The sequence below is a fragment of the Lontra canadensis genome, unplaced genomic scaffold (assembly GCF_010015895.1).
Source record: "Lontra canadensis isolate GAN:19392208 unplaced genomic scaffold, GSC_riverotter_1.0 scaffold122, whole genome shotgun sequence".
NCBI classification, from domain to species: Eukaryota; Metazoa; Chordata; class Mammalia; order Carnivora; family Mustelidae; genus Lontra; species Lontra canadensis.
This window is the reverse complement of record NW_022631116.1, coordinates 4563352-4578746: the sequence shown is the minus strand read 5'-3', so window position 1 is coordinate 4578746 and position 15395 is coordinate 4563352. Positions and strand designations below refer to the sequence as shown.

At 61.4% G+C, this 15395-nt stretch overlaps 2 protein-coding genes and 2 long non-coding RNA genes across 9 annotated transcripts in view; 2 read left to right on the top strand and 2 right to left on the bottom strand.

Annotated features, from left to right (window-relative positions):
• Nucleotides 1-636: 636 nt before the first annotated feature.
• LOC116857282 lies at nucleotides 637-1406 on the top strand. Its single transcript, XR_004380730.1, has 2 exons — nucleotides 637-765; nucleotides 1209-1406. It is a non-coding gene; the product is annotated as an uncharacterized LOC116857282 (long non-coding RNA).
• Nucleotides 1407-2094: 688 nt separating this feature from the next.
• Nucleotides 2095-11784, top strand: LOC116857281. The gene is made up of 3 exons (XR_004380729.1): nucleotides 2095-2424; nucleotides 8159-8162; nucleotides 11773-11784. It is a non-coding gene; the product is annotated as an uncharacterized LOC116857281 (long non-coding RNA).
• On the bottom strand, nucleotides 3169-4455 carry RASD1 (ras related dexamethasone induced 1). Its single transcript, XM_032841235.1, has 3 exons — nucleotides 4433-4455; nucleotides 4032-4398; nucleotides 3169-3776 (listed from the first exon to the last, which is right to left on the bottom strand). Exons 2-3 carry the CDS (start codon nucleotides 4315-4317, stop codon nucleotides 3223-3225), a joined length of 840 nt encoding a protein of 279 aa, XP_032697126.1. The 5' UTR covers nucleotides 4318-4398; nucleotides 4433-4455; the 3' UTR covers nucleotides 3169-3222.
• PEMT (phosphatidylethanolamine N-methyltransferase) overlaps nucleotides 9915-15395 on the bottom strand; it is an 85222-nt gene continuing 79741 nt past the window's right edge. For all 6 annotated transcript variants that reach the window (XM_032841231.1, XM_032841230.1, XM_032841233.1 and 3 more), the window contains 3 exons: nucleotides 13171-13282; nucleotides 10470-10544; nucleotides 9915-10219 (listed from right to left, as the gene is read on the bottom strand). In XM_032841231.1, the coding sequence (XP_032697122.1) occupies nucleotides 10162-10219; nucleotides 10470-10544; nucleotides 13171-13282 (245 nt within the window). In that variant the 3' untranslated portion in view covers nucleotides 9915-10161. The remainder of the gene's footprint in view (nucleotides 10220-10469; nucleotides 10545-13170; nucleotides 13283-15395) is intronic.

The window sequence follows — 15395 nt, the reverse complement described above, 5'->3', positions numbered from 1 at the left end:
TCCTCTTTGCTTCCTGCCCTCCCCCCACCCTCTGCTCCCACCCCTGAGTATGCTGCACCCCGGGTGCTCACTGTTCTGCGACAGCAGTGTCATGAGACATAGGCATGGGAGTCCCTGGACCAGCTGGGTCTGCACCCCCATCGCACGCATTTCAAATGCTGAAAGAAACCCGGCAGAGGAAGAATATTGTTTTGCAAGCTGGCAGGGTGGCTTCCTTCCTCCTCAACCCCCCTGCCCCCCCAAATACTTTGTCTCTTTTTTATGTTTGAGCCAGTGAATGAATGGAACTGTGCCGTGGGGGGTGTCAACCCAGGGGAGTGTCAACCCAGAGCCGGGCAGGCGGCCCCTGTCTCCAGCTTCTTTGCCGCCTACATGTTCTTGCTACTTTTAGCTCCTCCTCCCATTGTCTCCTGCCCCCTTCCATCCGCTCATCCAGCCACTTCATGCTGGAGGCTGACCAGACCCCTTTGGACCCACGCTGCGTCCCATGGGCGGGAGGGCTCCATCGTGTCTACACAGGCTTACTCCTGTTCCCAGGGGACCGGACCTTGCCTCTTAGCGGTTCAGATTCCTGTTGTCCTGGTTTAAATAACGAGTCTCCCCTCTGGCCTTCTCACTTAAGAGCCAGCCGCGCACCCTCGGGCTGCACCCCAGATAGAGGTGATCCTGACGTGCCCTCGGTGACGGCTCCGCTCACCCATCACCCGGGTGCGACAGTGCCGTTTGGGGTCCGTTCTGACACCGTGTGACAAACCACGCCTGCAGGTTCAACGGCCCAGTTCTGCTTCATGACGCCCCTCTCTTGTCCTCCCGATTTGTGGGCCCCTCCCTGGCCTGTCAGACCGAGCCCTTCCCCTCGCCCGTTCCTGTCGAGGCGAGAAGTAACTGCGTATTGTTTAGGTCTCGAGACGGGCACGTAACCTGCCCAGACCAAGTCAGGGGCTTAACAGATGCCCGCCGATTGACCTCATTGGCAGCAAGACCGGGTCGGAGGTGTTGTTCGCAGGGGTTCCATGTGTGCTGACCCGCAGCCACCTGTCAGAGCGGGGCTGGCGCAGGGGGAGCGCGGGACGTGTGGGGGGGGGGACCTGGCTTCAGTGGCTTCGGACAGAAGAGCGCGCTCTGAACTGAAGCGGGCGGCCGCGCGGTAGGCCAGCCCACCCTGGGACTGTTACTTAACTGAATCAGCTATGTCCTTGACATTTCAGAGTCGCGTGGGGGCCGGTTTTAAGGCTCTGACCAAACGGGAACCACGAAGTACATAGAGATACAAGACCACCGGCCCTTCTGCAAGGCTGAAGACCTCTTCCCGGGGCCGAGGGAGACAGAGCCTTCCCTGTACTCCACGCTTTGGACTGGTGACATTCTTTGAGAGTATAATTAAAAGAACTTGTGCTCTGCTCTCAGGACATCTTGGGTTTTGTATGGAGAAATCCATCATAAGATGTCCCTCTTGCACAGTTGAAAGGAAGATGTTCGTTTTGCTCAGGGGAGAAAGAACAAATTGTGGGAAGCCCCGCTGTGCACCTCCTTCCCTCAGCCCACACAGCAAAGCCAGCATGGGAAACAGGGTAACTGTCCTCGGGAGTGACCTCTGTCCCCAAGGACCCAGTGGGCCTGGTGGGTCATCCTGCCCGCCTGTGACTGGCCCCCCAGGCCCAGGGGTGAGTTCAGCACCCAGGGAGCAGCCCTCATAGCACAGGATGGAAATCCCTCCCTGAGACAACACGAAACTCCTCCCGGGGCCGAGCACCCTTCGAAGCCACCTGTTAGGGGGTTACTGGGTGGAAAGCACTCGTGCTAAGTGCTTTGCAAACACCTCGCTTACTCCTCACAGCACCCCCACGCAGAGGGCTATTCCGTGGGTGAAGGATTGGAGGCTTGGCAGGTGTCACTTGGCCCCAGCTTGCACTTACAAGTGGCAGAGAGCTGGTTCCCGAGTCAGGAATGGGTGCCCTCGACTGCCGAAGAGAAGGAGACACTGAGGCAGAGAAGGTGCTGGACCTACTTCCAGGGCGGCAAGTGCTTCCTGTGGCTGGGGGGGCGGGGGTTGAGCTGTCTGCTGACAGCCACGTGGCAGACCCTGCGCAGGAGTCAGGCGACGAGGGTCCTGCACGGGCCTGACCGGATTCTTCTCAAGGCTCTGTTTCCCTTGTGAGAGCAGGACCCTAGTGACCCCTCAAGCGGACTGCGAGTCGCAGGTTTGGGGCCTCGTGTCACCCGCCTGGAGTGAGTCTGGGCACAGCCTGGAAGCCCTTGGTGGCTGGAGAGATGCAGCTCTAGGAAAAAATCTGGATCCCTTTCTTGTCCTGGCTTTCTGAGGAGCCGTTCCAAATTGGAGAGGGCTTTAGTCCAATCATCTGCAGGTTTTTTGGAGCATTTTCTCCCAGGCCATGGGGGGCTGAGGCCATTTTCAGAATGCCAGTCTGGGGAGGGTGAGTCGAATGCCCCAGAAGTAAACCCCCGCCCCTCCCTCCTCACCCTTTGGCCTTCCAGCCATTTCTAAAAGCAAAGCAAGCGTATGGCTTTCTGTTTTAAATTATTTTATTTGGTATTATAAAAAAAAACAATAGCAATAACTTTAAAGACTGTCACACACACAGTACAAACAGCTGAGTAAGAGTTTGTTCATGTCCATGATGACCTCAGAACTATTAAAGTGCAAGTTGTGTTTTGTTTTCCTTTGTGCAATTTCACACACACATGTAAACAAGTCACTTGGCTATGATCTGACCCACACCCTCTTACTATTCTCAGGAGGGCAGAAGCTTTCCTAAGCTGTCATGGTAACCCAGAATTACAGACAAGTTAATGCCCCATTTGTCCCGCCTAGACCGTCCAGGGGTCAGGACAGGTTTCCCAAAGCCTAACAGAGGCTGATTAGCTTACACCCCCTCTTCCCCCCATTCTTGTCTTTGTCACAAACAAGACAACGTCCCCCTCTGCCGGGCCTGTGCCCCCAACCCGTGGGGGTGGCCGGCGCCCATGGGGGACGGGGGGGGGGGGGGGGGCAGTCCCGGTCTGAGCCAGTTCTCTTCCCTTCCAGAGCAAAGGACCATCCCTTAATCGCTTGCGCCCCCCTAGTGGGCGCGGGGATGGAAGATGTCGGTCCACGCGCGCGAAGCCCAGGGCTGGCCCGGACGTCAGACGTGACTTTTCCAACAACAACGTCCTCTTTAGGTTCTGCCGCCGGCGCGGGGGGCTGGGGGTGGGGGTAGGCTCCTAGCTGATGACGCAGCGCTCCTTGTCCTTGGCCTGGCTGCCGCCGCTGGCCTTCTCGCGGATGTACATGAGGTCGCTGTGCACGCTGGGCCGGCGTGCGAAGGGCGCCACGATGCCGAAGGCGTCGCCGGGGTCCCCGCCGCCGCTGCCGGCTCGCAGCAGCTTCTTGTTCCGCAGCGCCTTCTTGTGCAGCACGTCGCAGTACTGCACGGACACCTTGCGGTGCAGGTCCGGGCTCATCTCGCTGGGCAGCTTGGCCATGGCGAAGAGCGCCCGGAACATCTGGTCCAGGCTGCTGTTCTTCTTGGCCGAGATCTCGAAGTAGGCGCAGCGCTGGGGGTCGTCGCCCACCAGCTGCTCGATCTCGCGCTGCTCCACCTCGCGGTAGAAGTCCCGGTCCCCCTTGTTGCCACAGATGACCAACGGCACGTCCACGTTCTCCTTGGTTTTGTTCTTGAGGCAAGACTTGGTGTCGAGGATCTGCTGCTTGAGCCTCTGCACCTCCTCGAAGGAGTCCCGGTTGTCCAGGCTGAACACCAGGATGAAAACGTCTCCTACGAAGGAAAAGAAGGGGCGTTAAAGGAGCCGGGGAGGACGGCGGCCAAGGGGACAGCTGAAGTGGGACCGACCGGGGAGCGCACGCCCCGCCGCCAGGCGTCGGGGCTCCAGCCGCCGCGCGCGGGGCGCCCCAACTTCTCTCCGCGCGCCGTGGCGCACGGGGGCGGGACGTGGGGTCGCCGGGCGCCCTCGGACCGGGGGTCCCCATCCCCCGCCCCAGTGGCGCAGCTCGGGCCCGGCCTCCCGCTCACCAGTGAGGATGGAGAGGCGCCGCATGGCGGGGAACGGGTGGTTGCCGGACGTGTCGAGGATGTCGAGCTGGTAGACCTCGCCGCGGATGGAGTAGAACTTGCGGTGGAAGTCCTCGATGGTGGGCGTGTAGGCGTCCTCGAAGCGGCCCGTGAGGAAGCGCGACACGATGGCCGTCTTGCCCACCTTGGACGAACCGAGGATGACCATGCGGTAGCAGTTCTTGGCCGGGATACTCAGCTCCGAGTCGCTCGGGCACATCTTCTTGATCATCGCGGCCAGTTTCATTTGGCGGAGGGCCGCAGGGGCGGGAGCGGGGCCGAGAGAAGCGCGGAGAGCGGCCGGGGGCGCGGAGCTGGCGCGGGGCTGCGCGGCTTGGGGGCGCGGAGCGGGCGCGGGGCTGCGCGGCTCGGCGGCTGTGCTCGAGGCTGGGGCTGCGGCTGAGTTCCGGGTCGAGCTCCTCTCCGCTCCGGTACTCTCGGACCAAGTCGCTCGCTCTGGTTCTGTGCGCCCGGAGGCCGCCCTTATAAGCAGCCAGAACGGCCGCCCCGCCCCGCGCCCTCCCAGCCTCCGTGCGTCACGCCCCGCGGGCCCCCGCGCCTCCTCCCGCGACCTCCGCTGGCCGCCGCTGCTTCTGCCCGCCGCGCGCGAGTAGCAACTGAGTTGGGGTCCCGCTGGGGCAGAGGGCGCGCGGACCCCGTTCTCCACGGCACGCGGCTCGGCGGCCGCAGGGGCGTCAGGGTTGTAGTTCCTCCAGTGGCTCTGACTCTCCGCGCCTTGGCAAGGACCTCACCCGCAACACTCACACACTCATACACGCACTTTCACGCTCACGCTCCTTTTCTTGGGGCCTAGGTTTACCCAGAGAGTAACAACTGTAATCTCGGCACAGCAGGAGCGTAATCGCGGGTGTTTACCAGGGCTCGGCACCGTGCACGGGGCCTTGCATACCTCCCTTCTCTCCTCGGTCCCGAGAGCGAGCCCGCGCGGCAGCGCCCTACCGGTCCGCAGGCGCGTGCCTGCTCCCCGGCGACGGTGTTAGCGCCGAGGTCGGCGCCGCGCGCTCCGGCCACCAGAGGGCAGCAGAGGCCCCGCCGGCGGCGCCAGGAGGCCGCAGGCACCGCTCTCCGGGGCTGGAGTGCGGGAAGAGCCTCCAGATTGGGGTCTGGTGAGGTCCGGCCTTGGGCTCAAGGCCGAGACCCAGCAGGAGCCGTCCCCCGCCCCGCGCTCTACGGCAGGCCTCGGCATCTCCCTTCGCCCAGCCAGAGATGCTCTGAAGCTTGCCAAGGCTTTCAGTCAGGGGCTGGCCCCATCCTTTTCCTGGGCGGCACCCCAAGGACCAGAGACTTGCCCTTGCTTGCTTGCTCAAGGCTGGACCAACGTGCCGTCCTCCCTGCCCCATAGCATTTTGTCCCTCAGGAGTCTCTTGGGCCAACAGTCCCATTTTGCAACTGGCGGGGGCTGGGTCTCAAAGCCGGTGTGAGTGAGGAAGCCTGTGGCTTGGGGTGCCTGGGTGGCTCAGTCCTTAAGCCTTCATGATCTCGGGATCCTAGGATCAATCCCCGAGTTGAGTCCCCGCTCAGCGGGAAGCCTGCTTCTCCCTCTCCCCCTCTCTGTTAAATAAATAAATAAAATTTTAAGAAGGAAAGAAAAGAAAACAAACCAAACCACGGACTCAACGACCCATGGGCTTGCAGCACCGTGGGTGGGGGTGCAGGGCGTCAGGAGCCAAGACCCGAGGCAGCAGGTTGATCAGTAGTCTGGCTGGGGTTGGTGGGCTCAAAGGCCTGGAGCACAGTGAGAAGCCACAGATCCTCACAGCAAAAAGCGAGGCTGTGCTCGATTTGGGAGAAAGCCGGGGAGCCATGAGCTGGTACCAGCCACCCATCCGCACAGGCCTTGGTGTTCCAGCCAGTGTCAGGGCCCCCAGCCTGCCGCCCCCGCTTTGGCACAGGACCTGTGGCTCCCAGACTCCATCTTAGCCAGACCCTCTAGGACAGGCCCTCCCGCAGAATGTCACACCCGCTGAAAGTGATGCTGGGGGAGGGTTTATTTGGGCCACGCACTGTCCTAAGTCCTTCTTTCCAGCAACCTTGAGGAGTTGGAATTATTACTGTCTGTATTTTACAGGTGGAGAAACTGAGGCAGGGGGCATGACTGGCCAGGGCCCACAGGAGGTAGCAGCAGGGCTGGGGCCTGAACCCAGGGGGCTTGTGGTCCTGGCTCTTACCCACCCATAGTGCCCCTCGTATAGCTCTGTTCCGCACTGTGGGATATCCATGCCCCCTTTCTCAGAGCACACCCCTCAGATCTCCCTGCCCCTCCATACCTGTCCCCAAGCATCATGTCTACTGTTGATGAGGTGTTTCAGAGGCACACCTCACATGATGAGCCCCCAAGAGCTTACCATTAGGCTCTAATTCTTGGTGTCACTTATGCAGGAGTTGTGTGACAGGCCAGCTGGGCTGGGTCTTCCCCACCCCTCTTGACCCTGCTGTGGCTGCTCTCCCTGCATTCCCCATCTGAGATGAGAAGGAACTGAGCCGATGCCAGCACCCAGGGCCGCTGTGGACGGTGGTGCAGGGCGTTCACTGCAAAAAGGAACCAGACAAGGACGCAAGCAGGGTCTGATCATGGCCTGAGCCTGCCTCACCCCCAGACGAGGGGCCCTCCTTCTGCCTCTTGTGAAGGCACAGTATGGGCAGCTGGGCTCTCTGAAATACAATGGCTTCTGGCTCCTTCCTGATGGCCTATGCCAGAGGGCCAGAGTGAATGTGGCCTCCAGTCCTGAGAGGATTTGAACCAGCTCTCCCTGGGGAGACCCAGTGGGCTGGGCCCCAGCCTGGATTCAGAGCCTCCCTCAAGGTCAGGGTCAGCACTGACATCATGGCCCCCGGCCCAAAGCGCCCGTGGCAGGAACTGAGCCCAGCTTGGGTTCTCAACCGCAATTACCAGTCCCTTCTGGGAGTGTCACCCCACCTCACAGATGCCAGGTTGTAAGATGTGTCCTCCCAGGTCCGCCGAGTTAATCCCTGAGTGCGTGTGTCATTCATTCCCCAAACAGATGTCCCCACAAAACAGCCTGTACACCTGCCCAGCCCTGTGGGCGGCCTGGGGGGCCTCACTGCCAGGGGAAGCCAGCTCCGGTGATGTGTGCTAGCTTGGGATGTCCCGTCTGGCTTTCTCTGAAGGCATCATTCCATTACAAACGAAACCCACGGTCATGCTTGTGTAGCATCCAAACTTAAGAAAGGAACAGAGCGGAAGAAACCAGGTGCAGGACCCCCCCCCTTTCTGCCCACTCCCCAGGACAGTGAGGCCCACTCTGAGGGAGGCATCCACACACACACCCCCCCGCCACACACAGGCACACACACAGGCACACACTCCTTCCCTGCATTCCCACCACCCACGCCCCAGCAGCCGGGAGCATTGTTTTCATGTTGTCCAGGTTAACAATAGTTACAAACGATTCTGTTTTCTGGGTGTTTGGGCACAAAGCAACAAACAGCATCTGTGGGGCTGAGCCTCCTCCTACATGTTATTTACTTGCAGCGCTTAGAGGGGAAAGGGAACTTTAAAAATATTTACCAAGTGTTGAGGGCCCCTTAGAGGGTGGACAGCTGGCCCCCAAGGCAGGATCTGGCTGCAGCAGCCGGATCTGGATCTGGTGGTGAAAAGCAGTTTAGGCGTTTCCTGAAAGCCCCCTGGGGAGAGCACCGGGCGGTGGAGGTGAGTGGACACTTCCCGCAAGAATGCACATGTCCAGGTGCCGTGGCACCAGCCAGAGCCCCGTCCCCACCACAGCCAACACCTGAACGGGAACACGGTGACGAAGAGCTCGTATTCCCGACAGGCTCCCCTCATCACGCCCAGGTCACAGCCATCTTTCAGTTTCCTCTTCAGTGCTGAGCTCTGCTCCCATCATAACAGATCCTCACAGGGGAGCCCACTCAGCCCACGGCTCCGGCCCCGCCCTGGGCCCCTCCTCCCACCGCCATGTGGACCCATGGGGCAAGCTGCTTGGAGCTCCTCGGTTCTGCCCTGACAAAGCCTTCAGGAGGCCAGCGTATCCTCAAAGGCAATGTGCGCAGAGGTCCTTGTGGAGGAGTGAGCTCCCTGTTCCAAGGGGTGTGCAAGTAGACACAGAGAGTGAAGCACTGGGTAAGATCAGACTAGATGCCTCTTGGGGCCTATCAAGGCCTGAGATAGACTCTGCATTCCAGAAATCAAAGAAAAGAGCTCAAGGAGTTCCATGGGTAATGAAGGAGCCATCCAGCCTGCAAAGCCTAGACACCTGCTGCATACACAGACAGGCATGAATATCACGGCCCTGTTATAGGGTCGGGGGGTGGGCACTCTGAGAGCTGCATGGACAGGTGGGGAGTCTTCGTGGTGAGGGGAAGGCCTGGCCTGTGTCCTCAGAGGGCTAGGGGCCTGCAGATAAGGCGGGGGCCCGGAGGAGGGGCAGGCCCCTGCAGTCAGGCTTGACCCACAGGCCCCAGATGATCACATGGCCTGTTCCTCGTGGCGATGAGGCTCACAAGGAATTAGGAGAGAAATGTCAGCGTTAACCAGAGATGCTGAGTTCAGCCCAGGAGTGTGGGGGGAGACTTGGGTGCTGGGCCCAGGTCCTCCGGTCCCACCCAGGAAGCCCCATCCCAGGGCCCGGGGAGCCCGCAGCTCTCTTCAACTCCTCCCCTCTTAGCGACAGAGAGAGGGACCGTGAGCTTGGGGTAGCACAGACCTATGCCTCCTGGACAAGTCACCTAGCCTCAACCACCAAACGGAGGTGATACCCGCCTGGGTGGTCGTCTGGAGACACCAGCGCAGGGCAGGGACCCAGAGCAGCTGCTTGCCAAATGTCTGTGGTCCAGCCCAGCCCGGCCCTTCCCCTCCCTCCACAGGCTCGGGCACTGCTAGCAAGTCCAGGGCAGCACGTGAGGCCTCACTCCTTCCTCAACCACAGCGCCTTCCCACAGCCCGCCCCCACCGCATGGCCACCTTCAGGGGCATGCAAGGTCCCATCCAGACACAGACCCCCTCATAGGCCCAGGGGTTTTGCAATGTGACTGCATCTGGACTTTTCCGATAACCCTCAGATCACTCCACAGAGATGGTCTGTCTCCAAGGCCAGCTCATCTAGCGTGGACCTGGTGGCCTGGGGTTCAGAGAGCATGAGGTCACAGCCCAGCTTTCTGTGAATGTGGTCATGCCCCAAGGGGCACCAACTGGGCAGACGCACTGGTCTGACCCCCAGGGGCCAGACACCTCATGGCTGCTGCTCCTCCCTCACTCCATCCTTCAGAGCCTGCTGCTTTGGACCCCCATGCTTGTTCTGACCACAGGGCCTTTGCATTTCCATTCCAACTGCCTGGAATCCTCCAGTTTGCTCCCTCTGCTCATTTGGGTCTCAGCTCAAATGTTACCTTGTCAAGAGGGCCCTCCACCACCATGGCTAACAGGGGCTCCCACTCCCACCACGTACTTCTACATTGGTTTTAAATTTTTGCCATATTTTTTGCTCTCTGATCATTTACCTGGATGGCAGCTTTCAGAGGCTGGGAGCTCCATGGCACGTGCAGGTGTTGGGCTGCTGTGTGTATGATGCTACCCCTACCCTGAGGCTGGGCTGGCTCCCCAAAGAAAAGGGACAGAAGACGGGATACTGGGGCAGGGGTGAGGTGGGCCATACAGGAAGCCCAAACATCTAGGCAAGTCCCTTCCCTGCCTAGTGTGGATGGTGGCGCCCACCTCGGAGCTGAGAGGCTTCAGTGAGGAGAGCCGGATCAGCCTGGCCTGGAGCCCTCAGGGAATGCCCCACTCCCCACAGCCCTAAACTCCCTCCGCGCGCCCCCTCCCCCACCAAACAGAGAGCTGGAGGGGACGCTGGCATCAGGTGCCTTTATTGGTGAGTTAGGACGTACTGGGAGCAGCAGGGCGGGGGCGGGGACTCAGTGGCCAGACAACAGCATGTCCAGGGCCCCCAAGGCAGAGGTTTCCAAGGCACTGGAGTGGCCCTCGCCAGGCGAGAACACCGAGCAGCAGCCGGGGCCCCTCTCCCCACTGCAGGGCTTGGCACTCGGGGCAGGCCGGAGGCAGCAGATGCTCAGCGACGTGGCGCAGGCCCGGTCAGCTCCTCTTGTGGGACGGGGAGGCTTTCTGCTGGTAGATCTGAGCAGTGAAAGGCCTGTGGGCAGGGAAAGAAGCTCCGGTCAGGTCTCGGGGGTGATGCCACCAACCCAGGTCATGCACCCCGCTGGAGCGTGGATGGAGGGGGGTGTCTGCGTGGGGCAGGAGGCTTAGGCTCCCTCGGCACCTCCCGTCCAATACCCCCAGGCTCCACTGAGCCGGCTTGAAGCTTGCTGCTTCAAGCAGTGACGGGGAGCCCGGCCCAGCTTGGGGGTCGTGCTCCTCGTGTGTGACAGGTGTCTACTCACTCCTCGTACAGGATGGCAACCATGTAGACGAGGGCCACAACTGCGGTCAGCAGCAGGCCGGTGGGGCTTGCGTGTCTGCGGAGAAGACAGTGTCAGATGCCGAGGCCAGCCTTCTCTCTCAGAGTCCTGACCCACTGGCTGCTCGCTGACCATGTCTGGGCTGGCTCCATCCTCAAACGGGGGCCCACACCCCTCTTCTCACGCCCCTGGTCCCCCAGCTCAGGACACAGCAGGGATGAATCAGGAAGGAAAGAATGGCCTCTCAGAGTCGCCCGGTGGCCAAGCGGGTCCTTTTCTGCATAGGGGGCTGTCCCAGGGGACCTGCCCTTCACTGACAGCGTCTTCGGGCTGTCTTCTAGAAATGGGTCTGGTGTCCCCAAGGGCATGTGGAGTGTCCAGTGGTCCCTCTGTGGGCTCCCTGCTGGAAAGGCCTGGGGGCACCTGCTGTCCAGCTGTGGGCCCACCTTCTAGCTCCCTCAGATCCCTGAGGCTCCACAGGGGCTGGGCTGCAGCATCTGGATGGCCGGGAGGAGAGAGGGAAACGGGTTCATGGGCCCCTCCCAATTCTGTGGACTCTGTTCGAATCATCCCCCAGGGCCGCGTGGGCTGTCTGCCCCTCGCCACAGCCAGGGGAGATGACAACACCTAACAGAGACCCCTCTGGGGCTGAAATGAAATCTGCTCTCCCGGAGCTTTACTCACTAGCCCTGGTTTGGTTTTCTAAAGCGAGCAGAGCCTCAGCACTCAGAAGTCAGGCACCCCAGGAGCTGGGGAGGAGGTGGGGAGGAGGTGGGCAGCAGGCAGGCTCCCACCTGGGTGGACCTGCCAGCAGCCAGCTCAGGAAGACAGGGCCGGGGATCTATAGCCAGTGTCGCTCAGACCAACCCCTGCACCCCCACACCTGGCCCTGGCCCATGCACCGAGCGGGCACCCCCTCTCCATCCCACGCATGTGAAACTCCACCCCTTTCCAAGTGCTGCCCCGCTCTTGACCTTGACACGCTAACAACCCGGTGTGGAGAGGATCATCTCCTTCTGCAGATGGGGAGACTGAGGTCCAGATGGAGCCACATGCCTGACCCTGAGCCCGAGGCGGTGGCAGGTCTGGTCCTACGGAACCGGCGGCACACCCTGGGGACGGGGTGTCCCACTCAGGCGAGGGAGCTGAGAAGGTGAGACCTGGACGGAGCAGGAGGCCCCGGTGCCTCGTGGCCCCGGGAATCCTGATGCCCAGGCCCACTGGGGGCCCAGCACACCAAGCAGCTCCGGGAAGCCCCATCCATGGGGCCCCTGGTGGAGGACAGCATCTGGCAGCCCAGGTAATGGCCCTTCTCTAACGTCTCTCAGATGCCGGGCCACGTCCTGAGCCACAGAGGAGGCCCTCTCTCATCACCGTGTGGTTGATGTCCTCCTGAGGGGGCCTCTGGGAGCCCAGGCCTCTCTAGGGCCTCATGTTCCTGAGAGCCATGGCCCAACAGCCCTGAGGTGGAGGTGACATCGCACTCAGGCATCAGGCACCCCACTGGGGCACAGAGGGGACCCACATGTGAGCTCGGCCTTTGGAGGGCCCATCTGAGCACAGAGGAGGCAGCTGGGGGTGGGGGGCTGGGCGGGAGCAAAGGGTTAGGGAGGGCTTCCTGGAGGAGGGGACACACAAGTTGGGTTTGGAAAGACTAAATGAGGGTGGAAATAGGAGAGAACAGCCAGTATGCTGGCAGTGGGTAGAGAAAGGAGGTCAGCGGGAAGAATCAAGAAGCTGTAGGGTAGGCTTCGGGGAGATGCTCAGTGGGGGCGGGGGCAGTGAATCTAGGGGTACGGACCCTTCTCCCTGGGATCCCGCTGCCCGAGTCCAGGCAAGGGGACTGTCTGGCCTGCAAGTGGGACTAGGGCAGGGGAAGACGTCCCGGCCAGACCCATAGATCCTCCTCCAGCTCTTGGCACTCAAAGCCCAGTGCTCCGATCTGGGCTGCCTTGAAAGGTGGGGGTTTCGAGGAAGGATCACGCTCCTGACATCCCACCATTTGAGATTCATTCCTTTGTGTCCTGTAACTTCCTGGTGTCTGGGAGCGCCTGTAACACTCCAGGCACGCAGTTTCACAAGTATTCAGTAAAAGCAGAACACTGTCTACAGGAAAACATCCCACGGAAGGAGCCCTAACATCCAAAATGGGCAAACAGAAAGCGTGCTGGAGGGGCGCACAGTTGGAACCCCAGAGCCCGCGGCACTCCCACTGCCAGCTTCTCACCCGAGGTCTCTGCACAGCCTGAGCCCTAGAGGCGCTGAGGGCCCACCAGCCCTCACATTCTAGTGCACAGCTGGCAGCTTCTGGTCTGTAGGCCAGAAATGGTTTTTACATTTTTTAAGTGGTTAAAAAAAAAAAAAAAAAAAAGGAACGGAGTATGACATGACCCACGGAAAGTACATGAAATTGAAATTTCCATGTCCATAAATGAAGGGGTGCTGGCTCCGGCCATAGTCCCTCCTTTACCCACTGTCTCCCGGCTGCTTGGGAGCTGCAGATGTGGGCCTGGGGGCCTCGCCTCTCCAGCCCTTCTGGAGGAAGTTCGCTAATCCCCCTGTTCTAGGATGTAGCTTGTTTCTGCGGAGAAGAAAGTCCCGGGGATCACCTCAGCCCCGCAAATGACAGAAGGCCGTCCCCGCCTCCCCAGGCGGCAGCCCACGGGGCAGGCCCGGTACTCACATGACGGCCCAGCCCAGGTAATTGGCCGTGCTGCCCCAGTACATGGGGTTGTCCAGGACGTTGAATGGGAATGTGGTCACTCTTGCCTCCTTGAGGATCCCGAAGTAATCGCCTGTGGACGAGGCAGGGCAGGACCGGAGGCTCACAGGCTGGCCACACCATTCCTGAGGGAGACCCCAGGGTGGGCACCTTGGGATCTGCCCTCCAGGAGGGTCCAGGCCAGCTGGGGGGCAGGTTTAACCCCGTCCAGGGACACCCTGGGTGCTGGGCCCACTCAGGCCACAGGCATGCAGACGCCTTCAAGGACCTTCCCACCCACCATCTGCTCCTCTCCCCTGCCTTTGCACATGCTGTTCCCTCTGCTGGGGATGCCCTTCCCTGCTCTCTGTCCAGCCAGTGGCTTTCTTCCTTCGGCATTTCTCCCTTAGCTCACGTCACCTCCTGAAAGAGACCCTTCCACTCTCAAAAGCAGGCCTGCCTGCTGCCCACAATTTCTGCCTGGGTGAGCGCCTCCCATGCGGGGGGAAATGAGGGGGTCCATTCCACTCCCCCACCCTGGACCACCCACCACCCAGGAGGTCAGCTCTGGAATTGTGGCCGCCAAGGAGCCCAGAGCAGCTGGTCACAGCGGAGAGTCAGACGGCCGACCCCAGCCTGGCCCAGCATCCGGCAACTCCAAAACGTGGCCACATGGCCTCCCCCCAAGTCCGCTCTAAGGGGCACAGAGGCACAGACGCCATGTCCGGCGCAGGCCCATGGGCAGCCTGCACGGCCGCGGGCACCGTGCTGCTCACGAAAGGGCACCGGCGCATCCTCCCCGCCTCCGCGCCCCAGAAATGCCTCTGAGCTTCATTGGAGACAGAAGTAGGGCAGCCGCAGGCGGGAGGAGTCCGCTATCTGGAGACAAAGGGCTCCAGGGGCACAGGAGGCACCCGGGAGGCTGCGGAAGGCTTTCTTCCCAGGAGGCAGGAAAGGGGCTGTGGGCCCAGAGGTGGATGGCACAGAAACCCGCTTTGGGGCTGACTCATGGGAGGGACCCAGCCACCGTGCCCTACATCCTGGGCTGCTAGGCTAGTCACCGGCTGCTCATCCTGACTGGCTCCCCCAGGCGATTCTCCCCCCAACAACCCTAACCTCCCACAGTGGCCCCTTCCCAGTTCTCTGCCCACATCTGCGCCACGCCTGTGTGCTGCTGGGCTACTCACCCTGGTCTTCAGAGGACCCGAGGCAGACAGGACAGGACCCCTCTTTTCTCCGTGGCCCTTCCTCCCCCACGACCCCAGCAGTGCAACCTCCTTGTCGCTGGGAGAGCTTTCCAGGTCCTCCTACCCAGCAGTGAAGCCTCAGGCCCCTGCCTGGCCTTCAGCGACACCTGTGACGTGGCCCCCACCTGACCTCCACCCCTGATCAGACCAGACCTCCACACACAGGCCCACCTGCCCGCCATCCTGGCCTGGAGCTTGTGGTTTGCTCCTGGGCCTCCCTACTGCCCGCCCCAGTGCATTGGTCCCTCCAGGCAGACCCAGGAGCTCCCAACGCCTCTTCCCACCTTCCCGCCTACTGCCCCTCTCTGGGACCTAGGTACCTAAAGCTCCAGCCAGACATGAGGCGTAACCTGCCTAGGGTCCCGCTGCTGCAGGTGGGCGACCGGCGCAGCTCCCACCCCCTGCACGTGCTGCTCCCTTGAGTCTCCTCTGCCTGCGAGCACAGCACCCTCAGAGCTCCCAGCTCTCCCCTGCAGCCTGAGTACCCCAGGCCCCAAGTGACTGTGGACGGAGAGGCCCCAGGCGGACCAGGAGGGCGCTGGGGACTGCCCCTGGCGCTGGAGGAAATTGAGGCCAGTTCGGTGAAGTTGGCCAGGGGCTGAGAGCAGGGAGGACCCAGGAAACCCTGACCTAGCCCATCGGAGGGGTGGGCACCTCCCACGTGCCCCCTCTCTGGGCTCCCTCCTCCTTTCTGTCCCTGTCCCCAAGATGGCCTTGCTCTGGAAGCCTCCCCCAGCTGTACTCCTTCTTGGGCAAGTTGCTGATGTCATAAGGACTAGAGCCCAAAAGCCCCTGAGCCATAGGCAGTGGGGAACGCAGAGCAGGGACAGTGGCGTGCCCCCAACCCCTACCCGTTCCAGACCTGCACCAGCCCTGGTTTGTGGCCTAAGGGCAGCAAATGGCAATGCCACCTGGCCTGGCAGCCAACCGGCCGGACGAGACAGGCCAGCCTCCCCAGCT